Below are 19,159 nucleotides of genomic sequence, written 5' to 3'. Positions count from 1 at the left end.
GTTATCATGTAGCCTTACAGTAGACAATTATATGGCCCAGTTTGGGTGCTGTGTAGGACTTCCGGTATCAGAGAAGCCTTGACGAGGCCCGGAAGCTTACCATATCTTTTGCAAAATATATGTAACTAAGATCTCTGAATGACCCTTTATTATGTTGGTTTTTCAAATCTTATTACTAATGCCCTTTGGTGTGCTGGGGGTTAAATCCCCCTCCCTTGCAGCACCTGGTAGGCATTACTAGTTTGATTGAGCTCTCACCACTGTTTAAGTAATTTGTTTATCATAAACATTTATCACCATCCGTTGCTAAATAGGAGGCCCTTACAAACTTTTGCTATGGGGCCTACAAATATCTAGGTACGCCTCTGAAGTACGCCCTCCGCACACTAGTTCCAAAATGAAGCCAACTGGTTTCCCTGAATTTGGAGCATGATAAATAACAACAACAGCCATGAGAACAGTGTAGAATACTTTTTTTTTAGTTATTTTTTTTCTTTTTCACATTCAAATGCTGTAAATACTAAAACACTGTCAATGGAGCAAATATATCTACAATATTTTATACATGAATATTTACAGAAACATTTTGTTGTGACACACCATTTAAGCTTTTTACAATATACCAGTCTTATATTTCTACTTAAATTAAACATTCTATTTTAATACATATTCCTTCAACTATAATACTGACCATAGAGCTCAAAACATCTTTTCATAAATTATAGTAACAGTCTTTAGAACCAATCTGTGTGCTATACTATTGTACAAAAGTCTAGTCCTTAAAATTAGACTCAGACATCAGATCTCCCCCATTGTTAACATTCATTTGTTCAGTTAGGTCCTCATGTGTTACTGGCAAAACCATTTTCGACGAGTCAATCTTGAAGAGGTGATCCATTTTTATGAGAGGATTAATGTTAAAGGACTTTTGAAATGATTTTGAAGTGAAATAATAAACAAATGGATCGAAACAACAGTTCAAGGTCGCCAAGCATAAGGTAATGGGATACATTGTCCGTGCAAACCTCTCAACAGAACAGTTAGCTATTGCTTGCGAGCGGACCAAAGCATAAAGAAAAAGGATCGAGTTGTACGGCACAAAGCACACAACAAAAATAGCAACATGGACTACGATCATCTTCAGAACTTTTTCTTTGTTGGTTCCAATCTGGCACAGAGTTTCAGGCTTCCTCAGAGTCCTCAAAACCAAAGATGAACAGGTGAGATTGAGAAGTAACGGTATGATGAATCCAACCACTTCAATAAACATGGTGATTTTTGACAAATAGGTTTTCCAGATGCTTTTGGAGAAGCCTTCAAAACAAGTGGTGCTTGTGTTGGACACATTGGTGGTGGAAAAGAGAGATGCTGAAATGCCTCCGCTAAGCACTAAAATCCAAACGCCAGCACAGACAATGGCAGAATTTCTTCTTGTTCGGATGGTACGAGAACGGAATGGGTAGACAATTGCCAGAAATCGATCTACACTGATGCAAGTGAGGAAAAGCATGCTCCCGTAGATGTTGGTAAGGAATGCCGTGCCTGATATCTTACACAGAGTGTCACCAAAGGGCCAGTGGCGGTTAAAGTTATAAAATATCTTGAAAGGAAGCGTGAATACAAACAGTAGGTCAGACACGGCAAGGTTGGTCATGTAGATGGCAGTTTCATTGTGCATTTTCATTTTAAAGCAGAAGACAAAGAGAGAAGCACAATTTGTGATCAACCCAAGGATAAATACCACACTATAAACTGCTCCATAGAGGTTATACTTAAAAGAGTCATCAATGAGGCAGGTATTATTATTATTGCTGTAGTTTCCCATCCCAAGCTCCAGAAAGTTCTGCTGAATCCTCTGTGGATTCCGACAGCATCCATAGAATTTTCTAGAAACAATCCTGGCATTGCATTTTTATGTGGTGAAGTCTGATGTCATGTTCAAGTAAGTCTTCATCTCTAGAATACATACTGGTAGCCTAAAAAAAAAAAAAAAAAAAGAACATATTTGACAATTAACACCATAAAATTCTGACCATCACATAACCAGCCCTGACCCCTTAAAAGAAAAATAAATAAATAAATAAATAAATAAATAAATAAATTGTACCCACCCCTCTGTACACAGGCTATAATTAGAAAATTTTATAGTTTCCTAAAAACGCATAGGGAATGGTGAGGTTACCAAAAGAAAATGAGATACAAATGATAAATCATAAACCAACAAAATATATCATCCCACTTTGTTTTTTAGTCCGAAGCAAAATATCAATTTATAGCTACAGAACAAAGCAACCCAGTTTTGCCTGTTATCTTATTGCCAATATAAATCTCCTTAAACTAGCAGGTACCTAACACCATATTGACCAAGAGAACAATCCCTATACGAGGAGTTTGTTTGGATGGTGACCAACAGAACATCAAATCAACAATAAATATGAAATTAAATGAGATTATACAAAACTTGAAAATAATGTGGAGACTTCATAAAGAAATTCAGCTTGAAACTACCACAAGTCACAGTCAATGGTGTGAAAACTTCAATAATGGAAGCTTTCAATTAGTGCAGTTGCCCTTTTCCCAGTTTTTTAGGGCGAATGGAGATTCAAATGGAGGGACGATTATTCACCAAGTAGACAGTGGTGAAAAAACACCTGGATTGGCAAATTAGCCGCCGATTCACATGTTTTTGCCACTTTCCGGGTGAAAATGCATTCATTTTTACCACTTTTTGGAGCCATTTTTCACCCATGCTTATTTGCATAAAAAGAAAAAAAATGAAAAAAAAAAAACAGGTAAAAAAATAACTTCAATAGTGGCCCAAACGGCATCAATTGAATAGTCGGGTGTCCGATTAGTTCAGTATTTTTGCCTATGCAAAAAAAGCGTCACTAATTGAATACCTGTTAAACAGTTGCTAGTAATGCATCACAGAAATTTTTACTAACCACAGTAATTGCCAATGTTCAACCCTTATGCACACAGTCTCTTGCGGCATGAGATGAATCTCTAAATGGTTGATCAAAATGATTAAGGGTCCCTTTAGTCATCGCATATTTGCAGCAATTTCCCTGATAACACCTGTTTTCAGGGGTTAGCTACAATTATCAGGTTTCATAATGTAAGCAGGAGGGATCGTAGCAGTTATCTCCAATACCTGCTGCGATCCCTCCATTTACACTGAAACTGAATACATCATAGGTTCAGGGCCGTTTCTAGAGGCGGACAAGCCATGCAGCCACCCGGGGCGCCGCACGGCTTGTCCGCCTCGGTTAAACAGCAGGGGCACCCGGCAGCTCCCCCCTTCCTCCTCTTCTTCCCGTCCGCCACAGCAAATTTCGTGTCCGCCGCCCCCGCCACAGCAGATTTTGTTTGGAGGGGAGGGGAGCGCATCACTCCTTCCCCCCTGACTATGTCACTGGGCTGTCAGCAATCAGAGCTCGCAGGCCGGCAGCCAATCAGCAGCCAGCCCGCAAGGTATGATTGGCTGTCGTCCCAGTCCCAGTCTGGGACATAGTGAAGGGGAAGGAGAGACACGCAATGTCATCACGGTGTGCAGCATAATATGTAACTGTCATCACGTTGTACGCCATAATATGTAATGGGCATCATGGTGTGCTGCGTAATGTGTAATTGGCATCACGGATAAACAGTGTATAATGATTTAAGTAGTCTGTCATTGTTTGGCCTTGATGTGTGAGGTGTACTAGGTCACTGTGTGGGCCTTTATGTTTTCAGCCAGCCAACTTAAGTGTGCAAGGACAATGATAACTCCTGTGGTAACCAATGTCTGGTCATGCAGGTTGCAAAAGTGAGATGTAAGGTGATTGTTTTCCTGCTAGACCACACCCCTTTTTTATTAAGCCACGCGCATTTTTAATTTCTTTGCCCTGGGAGCTAAGTTGTTTCGAAACGGCCCTGCATAGGTTTATATGGGGAATGGGATGCTATCGAATAAATTTACTAATATTTGGAATGCAAAGTACTCACAATGTTGCCCCTCCCCCCCCAACAAATCGAAGCATATGGGCTACACACCGCAATTGCAGAGGACAGAGGGTTCCCTGTAGTGCCTACAGTGTATGTTCAATCAGGCACTGCCAGTCGCCATCACCGTACAAGCTTTTTTTGGAGACCCTGGGGGAAATTTACTAAGATGAGAGTTGTACTTCACATGGGATGTTGCATTGGGCAACCAATCAGATACTATATATTATCTTCTAGAAGGTGCTAAATAAATAAGTAGATTGTGATTGACTGCCCATAGCAACATCCCATGTGAAGTACAACTCTCATCTTAGCAGGTCTAAAGGTGCTTATAAATCCACTCAATGTGATTGCATATTGCAGCACGATCATGGGCGCTAATATCGAAGACAAGTCGCATTGAATATGCGATCTATGATATATGGACCCCTTGAGCTAGTAACGTTCACACTGTATTGTATGGAAAGGTAAAGTCAGTGGTTCCCCCTGGTAATTATCTCTTCTGCATCCCCACTGTTATGTGCCACCACTAGCTTCCATGTAAGAGAACGCAGATACTCAGACTCACAACCAAAGTGGACCTTAATGACATCAGTACAAGAATGACCTAATATAAAAAAAATGACAACACAGTTAATGATTATTTGCAGTACTTTTCGAACTGCACATAAAACAAGGAATTAGGAGATACCTACAGTATTACATTTTAGTTGATATGTAGCATTAGGTTATTTTTTAATGGCCTTGACCTAAAGTTTTGTGCATTCACAACGCTCTACCTAAACTGCTCATGTATATCAGCCTACTCTACCAGAATGGGTGGGAGGCTCCTGAAAATCGTGTGGTGCTCCCAAAATAAATAAGGGACCACCACATAACAGAGCTATTGCAGATCCACCCCTGCTACACAATGCAGAGATTACAGGCAATACAAGCCTGGTCAGTTGGGGGGGGGCTGAAGTCTCCAGGGCCCCTGAGATGACAATGCGTGTAATCTGGACATTGCGTAGCGGGGGTGGGACAGCAATGACACAATTTTGTGGGCATTCACTTTGCATCAGTAAGCTGCACTATGCCATGCTGAGAGGACAGCCAGAATATCAGCAAGAAGGTCACTAGCTTGAGATCTTATTTCCATGCAAGGTCATGCCCCAATGCCAAGCAAAAAAGTAAGATGAGCTGAACTAGGATTCTAGTAGCCATTTTTCCCTGGTCCTTCTCACAACCCCATCCGAAAACCATAGTTATGCAATGCTAAATGGGTGGGTGTATGCTCCAGAATTTTACAGCAGATACAGTCAAGTGATTGTGACTTGGTCAACAACCTGCTCGTATGCCAGCTCAGCTGTGTTCTGGACGTAAAGATCATCGGAAGTAAATGGGTGTGGTATATAACTCACCTAATGACTCTAGGTCAACAGTCGTTAGGTGAACAACAAAATGCTGACCTGCACTAGTGCAACATTGGCAACAAACATGCACAAGGTCAACACACACACACACAAAAAAAAAAAAAATTTGATATGAGTTTTTCATATTTTGGAGCATATCGGCTTCAAATTAGTGTACCACCTCGCCCGCTATACCTTTCCCAATCGGAGAAAATATGGAAAGTGTGAAAAAGTAAAAAAGAAAATTCCCAAATAACTTATGTCAACCTTTTAATGTGTCTACCTTTTCCATGCAGGCCTTTTGCTCTGTCTCCACTGAGAGGCATGAATAGTGGTAGATGTGACTCTATAGATTGTAGGGCCTTCCTACCGTTCTGACTGTCTGTAACTACCCAGTTTCACCGTTTCCAATCGTAAAGTGTAACGGAACCTGCTGGGCTGCATAAGAAACTGCTTATACTGTAACTAGAGATGTGCAGGTTCTAATTTACTCGATCCTGCTTTGAAATCAGAGTAAATCAGAGCCTGCACATCTCTACTTATATGAACAGAACAGGTTTTAATGTTACACAATTAGGGTAGCTAATCCTGGGATCGGCGGGATCCCGGAACACGCTCACGGCGCCCGACCTCTACCGGCCGCACACAGCAATTCCCTCCATCAGACGTCGCAGCCACCGCCTGCCCCTCTCCACTAAAGTAAGGGGATGCACAGTTTTCTTTTAGGGATGCCAATACCAGAAATCCCGGGATTGTGCATTTTTCAATCCAGATTCCAGGGATTGAAAAAAATGCCCCGGGATTGGCATCCCTATATATAATTTATTGGACATTTCCAGTTGTTTCTCTTCAGCTAGATCATGGAGTAACCAGTGATGGACCATACACGTGTACAGTGAATCCCAAGGAGACCAGATGCATGGTAAAAATAAAAATGATGGTAAACCATAGTTTGTAATAACAGGGGACTCAACAGTAAGTTTATTGTGGTTGCATGTGTGTGATGTAAGTAGGGGTTTCATTTAAACCCCTTAAGGCATTTCAGGATAGAGGGACATGCGTCTTGGCACATCTTGAAAACCTAAATAAGTCAAAAGCTGTAAAGTGTACTATATGCTAGAAATATTGCATGTGCTGGCATGGTGTCTAATAAGGATTCAAAGCCACTTTGCAATACTATAATTTCACAAAGTAAAATGTCAGCATAAATTTTCTTCTGGCAAAGAGCTATCAAATTTAAACTTATGTGCAAACAATTCCTGTGATGGCCCCAAACACCTTCCCCCCCCCCCCCCCCCCACCCCTGTACATCCCTGCTTAGGATGGGTAGTAGAGTGTCCAGAACATTCAGCAACTACCTGATACCGGCCCAGGCAAGCTCTGGCCAAGACCTCTACTTGTCCTCTTTCGAATAATGACTATATTTATTTATTATTATTTATTAACAGTTTATATAGCGCAAACACATATTCTGCAGCGCTTTACAGAGAATATTTTTGAACACTCACATCAGTCCCTGCTCCAGTGGAGCTTACAATCTTATTCTCTGCCACAAGTAAATGCACACACAGACATTCTAGGGTTAATTTGTTGGGAGCCAATTAACCTACCAGTATATTTTTGGATTGTGGGAGGAAACCGGAGTACCCGGAGGAAACCCACGCAAAGTATGAGAAAAATATACAGACTCCGCACAGTTAATGTAAATAAATGACAGCCACAAAAGTTACCACTCGCCTTCTACCTTGAATACCCACCAGTTTGGGCAGTGGTCAATGAAGAGCACACCCCACCAAATAATTGGTTGGTTTAACCACCTCTTTTTTCATATCAAACATTTGGTACTTGTTTAGTTTCACAGCAGCAGTTACGTAGTGCTGTATTGAGAATACCAATACAGCACTATGCTGCTTACGTAAACTACGTAACTGCTTCTGTAGCCCTGAAACAAAACAATGGTTAATACCCCCACTATCCACATCGGCATGGAGTCGATGTTATAAAGTGTGGCGAGCGCAGCGAGCCATGAGAGGGGGTGCGAATGCGCGTCCCCTCGCGGGGTTCGCTGCGCTCGACACACTTAAAAAATTCAACTCCACGCCGGTGTGGATACTGGGGGTATTACGTGGATAGTGCCGATATGACGTGGATAGTGGAGAAAATGTGTGTGTTGTGCGTTAGACTAACCTTCCTCCGGCCCGGCCACCATTCCACTGGGTCCCCGTAATCCACCAGTGGGTCCCCCTCCTACAGCAATCCCTCACTAGCACCATTGTTCGGTCCCTCTCCTCCAGCACTGCCAGTGTACAATGTACACAATTAGCGTAGTACCGCTGGTGGAGCAGGGAAACCATGTGATGCTCCCCCAGCGGCAATGCACTGAATTACGTAAATTGCTGGCGCCGGGGAGTGACTGCGGGACTGAAAGCTGCCGCCCGTCGCCCACGGGGATCGGTGAGTATAAAACCCACCCTGCTCCCTCTGCCACCCACCACCCTGGTCCCAGTGTAGTTTCACGGCGGTGCCTGTTACGCTGACAACGTAGCCTAAGCTACAGTATGTTGTCAGCGTAGCGTAGAGCTGCCGCCGTGAAACTAAACAAGTACCAAACATTTTGTTTATCATACTTTGTATACATGTCCTGTGGCAGGGTCAGTATTCAGTTAATGTACTACTACTGATAAAACAAGTATTCTTAATTAAAATATCACTTCTGCAGCTTAAAAACAAATTACAGTCATGTAACCACACAGAGGGCCAGATTCTCTAAGCTTCAAAAGTGATAAAATGGAGAGTGATAAACAGCCAGCCAATCAGCTCCTGCCTGACAGTTTTCAAACACAGTCTGTGACATGGCATGTAGGAGCTGATTGGCTGGCTGTTTATCACTCTCCATTTTATCACTTTTGAAGCTTAGAGAATCTGGCCCAGACTCTTTTTAAGCTGCACACTTGTTAGAACACAACCAATTTGTTTAATAACCAATATTAACCACTTGAGTGGTTAATAAGAAGAAGGTGTGGGCCAGTGGTGGCCAGGTGTGCACCAGTGGCGCATCCCCTGTCCAAGCACCCCCAACCTCCTCTCCCCTCCCATCGCTCAGCCTCCCCTGTCCCCGCCGCCATAAGTTGTATAAGTAAGCAGCAGGCGGAAGGGTCGGGCTTGCGGGGGCACTCGGATATCGGGCCCAGAGTCCTCCCGAGCCGCCCCGAACCTGCCACCTATTATGATCGGCAGCTGGGGCAGCGACAGGGCACAGGAGCTCCGGTCTTTTAGAGGGGGTTACCAAGTATAATCCAAAATCTCCCACTCTGCATTGGAGTAAGTACGGGGAGATATATATATATATATATATATATATAAAAGGAGATGTTCAGCCTGGCACTCCGCTGTCGGTTACAGCTGCCTCGGGTGCCTCCAGGTAGGTAAGTGTAGCAAGTAATCCAGGCAAGCAGTGGCACTCCGTAGGACTTGGTGAAAAAAGTTTATTACAAAAGTGTCCGACGTTTCGGGGAGTGAATACCCCTTTGTCAAGGTGTGTAACACACCTTGACAAAGGGGTATTCACTCCCCGAAACGTCGGACACTTTTGTAATAAACTTTTTTCACCAAGTCCTACGGAGTGCCACTGCTTGCCTGGATTACTTGCTATATATATATATATATATATAAGTACGTTTATTTATAAGGCGCCGCAAAGTGTCCGCAGCGCCGTACATAGCAAACAAAAAACAAATGACAAGGTAACGTACAGGGTGTGTTGAAAAATACAGTATAAATAGGGGTATAGCTGGTAGAAATAAAATCAGCATCAGTTCAGAAGTAGGTGTCAAAATTGTAGAGGAGACTGAAGATGAAGTAGAGGAAGAGAAGAACAGGAAAGGAGGACAGGTGAGGTAAAGAGGTAGGGTGAGTACGTGAGGCAGGAGGACCCTACTCATAAGAGTTAACATACTAAAAATAGTTGGGTGGACGAACGAAAAACAACAGGATAAGTAGGAACGGAGGGGAACGGAGGCAGGATAGGAGGATCAAAAGAGGTTAGGAGGAGGGATAGGCTAGTCGAAAAAAGTGGGTTTTGAGGGAGCGCTTGAAGGAGGTAAGGGAATCAGAAAGCCTGATGGGTGGCGGGAGGTTGTTCCAGTGCAGGGGGGCAGCGCGAGAGAAGTCTTGGACACGGGAGTGGCAGTGGCAAATGCAGGATTTTCAGAAGGGGGTTTCCAGAGGGGTGGAGCAAAGCACAGAGATGGACACTTAGGTGACCCAGTATATGCCGGGTCAGTTAAAGTATTATAGATAGACCAAATGTATATAAAAAAAAATAAAAAATTATATAATATATATATATATATATATATATATATATATATATATATATATATATATATATATATATATATACACATACACACACACACATACACACACACACATATACACACACATATATACATATACATAAAGGGGCGTCAATAGCAGTGTAGACCCCTGGGCATAGCAATGTATTGGGGCCACTACTGATCCTCCTGCGGTAGGGGTGGGGGAAGCTTTGATGTCCCCCGGGTGGTAGGGGGTATTATATCAACTGCTCAGCATGTAGCGCCTGGATCAGTAATTTCCATTAATTACCCCTTTACTGCACAGATGGTGGGAGATGAGGTGGGAGAAGGGGGCACTGGGCTGAATGAAGGGGCCCTGATACATAACTTCCAGGGTGGTAGAGGATGTTTAATATGCAGAGGAGGGGTGTATAGTGGAGTGGGCATATTATTCATAATTTTCTGGTGGGAGGACAGCTTGCTTGACTGCAGATATCTCCAGTTCCCAGAAATACATTTCTTAGATTTTAATGGATTTAAAAACTAAAGAATCCCACCTACTAATGGTACTGAGGACTAGGGGATCAGAGTCCAGGAGGCAGAGCAATCTGCCAACGAGAATATAAAACTACATACCAGGTGTGTGGAGCTGGAGCAGTAACCAGCTGCTGGAAGGCTGATATCTCTGGTTCTGGGAACAGTAGAGACAAGCTACTAGTGTCTACCAATGGGTGAGAGTCCCAGCTTTTGGAATATACCCTCAGAGAAACTCTAAGTCAGACAGAACCTGAAATATCTGACTGGGAAGAGCAATTAACAGGCTTGGATGGGGACCACTGCTTTGAAGTCAGATATCTCCGGTTCCCAAGGGCTGGTTTTTAAAATTCTTGTACCCATTGAAAGAGGGGACCCTCAGCTTTCAGCCTAGGGCTCTTAGACTCCTGGGGGGTTTCTGGGTACCCAGAAACCCCCCCTGCCATGCGCTACTGAGTGGGAGGAGGTGATTAGGTGAGAGGTAAGTCGGCGGTCAGCGGTGGAGCGAAGAGGACGGGAGGAAGTGTGGATAGAGATCAGTGAAGAGAGGTAAGGAGCAGTGGAGGAGGAGAGAGCCTTGTAGGTGGTGGTGAGGAGTTTAAAGAGAACTCTGAATGGAATGGGGAGCCAGTGAAGAGATAGACAGAGGGGGGAGGCAGAGGTAGAGCGGCGGGAGAGGAAGATGAGCCTAGCAGCAGCGTTAAGAATGGATTGGAGAGGTGCGAGGCGGGTGAGAGGTAGCCCAGAGAGAAGGATGTTGCAGTAGTCAACGCGGGAGATGACAAGAGAGTGAATGAGAATTTTGGTTGCGTCAGTGGAGAGGAATAGTCTGATGCGTGAGATGTTGCGTAGGTGAAAGCGGCAAGACTGTGAGAGCACGAATGTGGGGGGTGAAAGAGAGGGAGGAGTCAATGATGACACCGAGGCAGCGCGTTTGGTCGGTGGAGGTGATCTCGGTTTCACCAATGCTGATGGAGATAGTGGGAGAAGAGGGGATGTTCGGGGGATGGAAGATTAGAAGTTCAGTTTTAGCCATGTTTAGTTTCAGGAAGCGTTGGGTCATCCAGGCTGAGATGGCCGTGAGGCATTCAGGGACCTTGGACAGGAGTGATGGGGATAGGTCGGGGGAGGAGAGATAGATTAGGGTATCATCAGCATAAAGGTGGTAATGAAAACCATAGGAGCTGATGAGGGTGCCCTGATAGGTGGTGTAGAGGGAGAAGAGGAGAGGGCCAGGGACTGACCCTTGGGGAACACCGACTGGCTGCGAGGTAGTAGGAGAGGAGGAGCTCGGAGTGGAGACGGAGAAGGAGCTATCGGAGAGGTATGAGGTGAACCAGGAGAAGACCGTGCCAGTGATGCCAAAGGAGCGGAGGGTGTTGAGCAGGAGATGGTGGTCAACAGTGTCAAAGGCAGCCGACAGATCAAGCTGGATGAGGATAGAGAAGAGGTCTTTGGATTTAGCCGATAGTAAATCGTTAGTGACTTTGGTCAGGGCAGTTTCAGTGGAATGTAAAGGGCGGAACCCGGATTGGAGGGGGTCTAGAATGGAGTTAGCAGTAAGGTGGCTTAGGAGACGATTATAGGTCAGACGTTCTAGGAGCTTGGAGGCAAAAGGGAGGAGGGAGATGGGCCTGTAGTTGGATGGAGAGTTGGGGTCCAGATTTGTTTTTTTGAGAATTGGGGAGACAAGAGCGTGTTTGAAGGAGGAAGGGAAGATCCCAGAGGATAGGGAAAGATTAAAGAGGTGAGCCAGGTGAGAGCAGACTGACAAACTGAGATGACTGATAATATTGGAGGCGATAGGATCGAGCGGGCAGGTGGAGGGAGAAGCGGATTGAAGGATAGATTGGACTTCAGCAGCAGTGGTGGGGTAAAATGAGGACAGGGGTTGGAAGGAGGGGAGTGGAGATGTAGGAGGGGAGAAGGGAGAGGGTGAGGTCATGGCAGCAGTGATGGCAGTCCTGAGAGAGGAGATTTTGGTTGAAAAGTAGGTAGCAAAATCAGCGGCTACGATGGAGGACGGAAGAGCAAGGAGTTGAAGGTGGCGAAGAGCCTGCGGGGATTGGATGATTGGGTAAGGATGAGGGACTTAAAGTAGGATTCCTTGGCCAGAGCAAGGGCAGAGCTGAAGGAGGAAAGAATGAATTTGAAATGGAGATAATCCGCAAGGGAGCGTGATTTCTTCCAGAAGCGCTCAGCAGTGCGAGAGCACTTTTTAAGGAATCGGGTGATAGGCGAGTGCCACGGTTGGGGGTTGGAGCATCGAAGGGGGATAGAGGAGGGAGGGCAGGCAGAGTCCAATGCCGAAGATAGGGTGTCATTATAGAGGGAGGCGGCGAGGTTCGGGCAGGACATGAGGGCGATTGGGGCGAGAAGAGGACACAGCGTGTTTGAGAAGGCAGCAAGATCAAGTGTGTTGACGTTATGCCGTGAGACAATGCGCTTGGGAGGGGGGGGGGTGGGAGAGGGGGAAGCAGTGAGGGAGAAGGAGATGAGGTGATGGTCAGAAAGAGGAAAAGCTGAGATAGTGTAGTCAGTAGGGGAACAAGAGCGAGAGATGACTAGATCGAGGGAGTGTTCTTGGATGTGGGTGGGAGAGGTAGTCCACTGAGATAGGCCAAGAGAGGAGCAGAGAGAGAGGAGTTTGGAGGTGCCAGGATCAGAGGGGTTATCCAAGGGGATGTTAAAGTCACCAAGAATAACAGATGGCAGGTCAGAGGAGAGGAAGTGTGGAAGCCAGGCAGCGAAGTTGTCAAGAAATTGGGAGATAGGGCCAGGGGGGCGGTAGATTGCAGCGACACGGAGGTGGTAGGGGTAGTATAGACAGATAGAGTGAGACTCAAAAGGAGGAGAAAAGGATATATATATATTATATACTGGATACAGTTTTAATATTTAACAGTACGTATGGTCTACAGTATAGGATGTTTCAAACATTTAAATAAGATAAGTGGTCAGGAAAAGGTTAAACATACCATAATAAATAAATACAAAAACATAACGGAACCAGTACTGCACTTTCTAAGCTCACAATCTCCCACTTTGTGGTAAGGCTCCTGTCTCTTCCTCCTGGCAGCTGCTCTCTGGTACATTGCGATGTTTGAGGGCTCAGATCCACACATACAGTAAATGTGGTAGAAGAAACTGGTACACTGGGCATGTGCAGCAACTCCGACCTGTCCCTTACACTGCATGATGTGGTGGCAGCTCTATTGATCATATTATATCCCGTGGCTATTGTCATAATTTAAGGCACCTGCATTTGCCTATGGAACTATATCCTTATACAGTGTACATAGGCTACACTGACTGTAATACCCGCCACACACCGTATCGGCTAACATGAGAACTGAGTCATTCTGAAAAGGCAGCTGTTTATCGGTATCATTTTTGCATGTATTCACTAGGTTTAAAAACGTGAGTGATTACAGATCCCATGGGACAGTATATTTACCTACACATTCCTACAGGATTAAAATACCAAGGGGATCCCTCTAGATACTATGGAGTTACCATGATCCTGAAGGCCATGATCCAGCCTGCCTAACAAGCAGAGTTTAATAGCACACTCGCACCAAGACAACTATTCTGTATCACATTCTGGGGCTAATTCAGACCCTGATTTCTGTCCCATGCCCCATGGTGCAGGTTTTGCACATGCTTATGTGCAAATATGCTTAGGCTCTCTGTTACTAAGGACCTTATTCTAGTTCACTCTTTCTGACAAAATCCTTCTTAGATGGACAAAACCATGTGCACTGCAGGTGGGGCAGACGTAAAATGTGCAGAGAGAATTAGATTTGGGTGGGGTTTTACTTCAAAGTGAGATCTGTATTGCAGTGTAAAAATAAAGCAGCCAGTATTTACCCTGCACAGAAACAAAATAACTCACCCAAATCTAATTCTCTCTGCACATTTTACAGCTGCCCCCCTGCAGTGCACATGGTTTTGTCCATCTAAGAAGGATTTTGTCAGAAAGAGTGAACTAGAATAAGGCCCTAAATGTGTACTTAGCTTGGTTCTAGCAAAATAGACTGTAAGCTCTATAGGGGAATGGAATCTTTCTCAAGTTGATGTGAATGAACTTTAGCACATCAAATAAAATCTATACATAAAACGGATGTACGTCAGCCGCACGGCCACTGCTCTGCCGTCTACAAGCTACAAGCAATGAAAATGTCATCCTATTGTTTAATGTTAGAGTAATATAAACTAGTGAACGCCTCACTTGTAAATGATCCTCTTTAAAAACGGGGTAAAGTTTATTTTTCTATAAAACATGTCCAGTCACTATATACACATACAAAGATAGAATAATTCTAAATCATACAAGAGAAGAACATACCCATTTATGGAGCGCTGAACGCAGGAGAATTGCACAGACTTTGCACAACTGAACGGAAAAAAATGCAAAGGCTGAAGTTGGAGGTAACGGAAGTCATGGAGGGAAAGACTGCGTGTCAATCAGGCACCGTGTCACATGGATATTAAACCTGCTGCGCCTTACATAGCATCTTGGTCTTTTTCCAAACCTCCCTCTCTGCTCTCAGCTGACAGAATACAAGTCTACAAGGCTTATTAAACCGCCGCTCCATTAGTATCTTCCTGTACTTGTTCTACTCCGATGCTTCCTGCCTAATTCCTAAATTAAAATAAACTGAATTAAGCAAAATTACGGTTCACTGTTTTTTAACATCCCCTGGATGTGGCCAGAAGGTCGTAGATCCATTTTTTATACTTAATGAAACACAGGATATTTGATATATGAAATATAGGGCATACAGAGATCAAAGTGCATCCAACTGACCAGTGATTACAAAGGAGCAATTCAGGCCTGCTTAGTCAAATCCGAATTCGCTCCCCCAGGCTGATGGTGCGGTTCTTTACGCATGTGCATGTGTGAATATGCACAGGGGGAGGGGTTCACTCACAAATGGGCAGGCAGGGGGTAGATGCAGGGGACCGGCCAGTGTTTTATTGCTGGGTGTACCCTTGCAAACTCAGGCATGTATCCTCGGGGGCGGGCAGCAGATGTCACATGACATCAGCAGCCGCCTCTAATTCAGTGAAAGCGGCCATCTGAAAAGTGCAGACTTACTTTTCAGACCAAAGGCTGGGAAAAATCATTTGATGGTGATCGACCATCGAATGATTTCCCTTACATGTGACTGCATGCCAGCGGATGTTAGTGTGGGGATTAGGCAGGGTGGCGTTTACCTGCTTGCTGGGTAGTGAATATACGTAGGTCTGAATCAGGCCCAAAAAAGGTGAACAAACAGATTATTATGAACCATGAGATACCAGCTGTATTTACCAAGTGACTTTCTGCCAATATCCCAGCATGCACCACAGACAAACGAGGCCACATCAGTTATGTCACTATAGTTGGAGTCACTGTGTTAAAGGATATGGCATCTGTCTATAGTCACCTACAGGCTCCATGCAGCCCAGACAACAAAGACCTGCTATTCTGCACATGCCCCATGATGAATACCTTCAGTGCCTCCATCGGTTACATCTCAAGACGACCACTACATACCGCCCAACTCTTAGGTCTTGCAAGGAGAGACAAAGGCACGTGCGTTAAATTAGGGGGCATGGCTAGCGGAGGAAGGGGGTGTGGCCTATAATTGCACCATTTTGGCACCGTGGGGGCATGGCCCAGAGGCTCTGTGAGCCTTTAGCCATGCCCCCAGCCCCCCTGGCTGCAGGAATAGACACATCTATTTAGTGCTGATCAGCAACTGACAGGGGGGGGGGGGGGGGACGACACTCCCAACTGCCCCCCCCCCACCCTGTCCCTGCCATAGGACACTGCTGGCCATGGGAGGGGAGAGGCAATGTCCCCGAAAAACGGGACATTCCCGTGGTATTCGGGACAGTTGGGAGGTCTGCCACTATTTAGTACAGAAGATTCAACACCAGCAGGCTACACATACACACAGGGCCGGGTTAAGGGCCTAATGGGCCTGGAGCTGAAATTGTTCAAGGGCCTATATTGAAAAGTGGAGTCAAGGCCAATGCCGTGGAGCACTCGCACACTATACGCCCTAATGTCTACCTAAATAGAATACCAATGTTTCATTATTGTTTGTAAAATAGAATGCAATTTTGATACTTATGATTTATGGCCAGCTGGTGTCTCTCTGGTGATCATCATGCGGTCATAATAATGGGCCTATATTTATGTGGCTCCATCCACACCATTATTGATCTGGCCCTGCGGACACCCAAACTCACTAATCCAGTTACATACACACCTAAATATTTGCACCTTGGAAGCATTATACTAGACACAGTGTTTCTGCTGCATAATATAGCAGGATGTCCGCCACTCCGGTGTGCATTTTAGTCTAGTAATCGCTGATCCAGCCGCTGCCACTATCAGGAACCCACAGATCCCCCCCCCAGACATCTTCTGTGGATTGGAGAGCACAAAGAGCTCTCTTGCACAGAGCTCTGTCTGTCTGTAGATCAGCAGCTCAGACTGTGGTTGAAGCAGAAACTGTATAGATGGAGACAGCAATCTTCATCTCAGGAAGAAAAAAAAAAAAGCAGCCTGTCAGGGGCAGTTTCTGGGTACAGAAACCACCCCTGGTGTGCGCCACTGGTGTGGTCGCATGTCACACACTGTTCTTGTCACGGTGCAGCCCCAAACCTCATCTGACAACGTGTGAATGATGCACGCAGGACTGATATTTTGGTATCACCCCTTTGCAGGGGCAAACTCATGATTTCTTAATTAATTTTCCAAATGTTTGATTTTAGAGCAATTGTTGCCAGCCCACGAAGGATGCATAATTAGCATGAAACAAGCTACAGTTTGCCCCAAGAAGTGCAAACAGTGTGCGATCTAGGTCATACAACACATCAGACATACTGTAGGCAGATGATCCAATGATCACAATAGGCCACCTACTAGATTCTCTTTTCTCTTTTGCTGCCACTGTGATGTGCAGCATTCCACCCGTTATGCACACTGGCCAGGCTAAGCAGAAAGGGATATTTTGGGGGAAACTTGGAAACCCCCCTGCATTTATGCTTATGCTTTGGATGGTGTCACCTAGTACATTCTCCATTGGGACACAACCATGTCATAATTACCTACTCTCTGTAGACTCCTTACTTTTGGGAAGCAAGTTTCCTGCAATAAGTAAATGAGTTAAGTGGGCAGATTGGCACCCTTCTCAACAAATTGTGACATTGTGGCCCACCCCAGGATTTAAAATGCAATAAAATCACAACCTTGTCTAGCGGTAGCCGAGCCCTGATGATACATATGTTGTGGTATTCCTTCCACATTTGCAGGTTGGCTGTGTCATTGTCCTCTGCACCTCCCCGGAGAGACAGCCAGGATGTTCACATGTATGACCCAATACCTGCCCAAGTCAATCCCTTTCTCAACTGATTTTTTTTGTGCCACGGATGAAGTTACGGAATTAGTAAGTGAAAGCATACTTGCATACACTCCAGGACTTTAGGGAGTCCCCCAAAAACCCAGGAGAGCAGTCACCCTTCCATACCATTCTCACTTTCTAGGTAAATGGATGGTATGGGGAGCATGATGACAACACCATTTTCAGCAAATCATGTCATCAGCCCTCACCCTCTGTGTGATGTCATGATTTATGGTATTGCTCCGTGGAGGGTGGGTAACAGTACATGATTCTGCCAGTCCCATTCGCTACTCGATCTATATCTCCTCTGACAACTCTCCTGGATTGGGCAGCGAAGAAGCAGATAAGTAGGGTTAAAGCCACATTAAAATGTCACTTTATGGAATATGCTAAATATTTTGTTTTCGGAGCTACCTTGCTGCACTGGACAACATCTGCATGAAGTTTTGCATACACTACCCCTGTTCATGTCTCCTCCAAGTACTCCAGTTTCCTCCCACTGAGTCCTGTTGGAGAAAATGCGCTATATAAATTAAACTTACTTACATGCTGAAGGTTAATTGGATTCTTATGAACTTAGCCTTTCTGTGTGCAGCTCTGCATTTGTGTGGTAGGAAATTTAGGCTGAAAGCCTGACTAAGGCAGGGACGGATGTGAATAATTACATTTTGTATAGAGCACAGTAAAACAGGTTAGCACTACATAAAGCATTGTTACAAGTTAATAAAAAAAATCTATAATCATACAATTACATTCAATAGAATATCTCTAGATACCCAATTTCCATCCGGCTGAATGATAAAACAAAAACTTGACAGTATACTTCTGGACCGGAGTTCCAGCACCTCTAACGGCGATGTGGAACTAGTTTAAGCTCCACCTTGGCCCTGCGGGTTAATTCTAACAGAAAAGCATTATAGTCTGCAGGGGGGTGCCAAAAACCCTACCACTGGCCCTGGCTCTGCCTAATGGGGGGGGGGGGAGCTAATTAGATGGCAGAGGTAAAGGAGTTTGCCCACCTCTCCAAGACCACTTTAAGCTCTGACTGTAAAGCTTTGTACAAGCAGTAAATCAGAGGTCAGTGGTGAGATCTTTTTAACTTGTAAGAAATGCATACATGACCTGCATGCAATGTAAAAGCAATGTCGGACGAATTGTGGGCCATCTCTGCATTAGGACTAAAATATTTTTAATTAGCCACAGTTATTATTCATAGCTTACAGTACACTTGAGTGAGAAGAATAAAGTGCATCTTGCACACGCACAAAAATAAAAGTTACCCCAACATTTCGGTCTCATTTACTCTTTTGGATGATTGGATGAACGCCCAATCAATGTTCCTTAGCCATGTACTGCATATCCTGTGAGGCATAAGGCATTTCCTGGCTTATGCTGGCCACACATCAGACAGATATCGTTCCAACCAGCCAACTTTTGGCTGGTTGGAATGATAATCTTTCTAGTGTGTGGGAGCAAACGATTATCAGCCGTTTGCTCCCACACGGCCAAAAACGCTGCTAAACGGCCCTGA

General features: G+C 44.7%; 1 protein-coding gene across 3 annotated transcripts in view; it reads right to left on the bottom strand.

The window, feature by feature from the left end:
• Window positions 1-452: 452 nt before the first annotated feature.
• LPAR4 (lysophosphatidic acid receptor 4) overlaps window positions 453-19,159 on the bottom strand; it is a 42,056-nt gene continuing 23,349 nt past the window's right edge. For all 3 annotated transcript variants that reach the window (XM_083159619.1, XM_083159617.1, XM_083159618.1), the window contains exon 2: window positions 453-1,976. In XM_083159619.1, the coding sequence (XP_083015745.1) occupies window positions 773-1,825 (1,053 nt within the window). In that variant the 5' untranslated portion in view covers window positions 1,826-1,976 and the 3' untranslated portion in view covers window positions 453-772. The remainder of the gene's footprint in view (window positions 1,977-19,159) is intronic.

This window comes from Crinia signifera, chromosome 9 (assembly GCF_055691185.1).
Source record: "Crinia signifera chromosome 9, ASM5569118v1, whole genome shotgun sequence".
Taxonomy (NCBI): domain Eukaryota; kingdom Metazoa; phylum Chordata; class Amphibia; order Anura; family Myobatrachidae; genus Crinia; species Crinia signifera.
The sequence above is the reverse complement of the archived record's forward strand: the minus strand, read 5'-3'. Positions and strand labels throughout refer to the sequence as shown.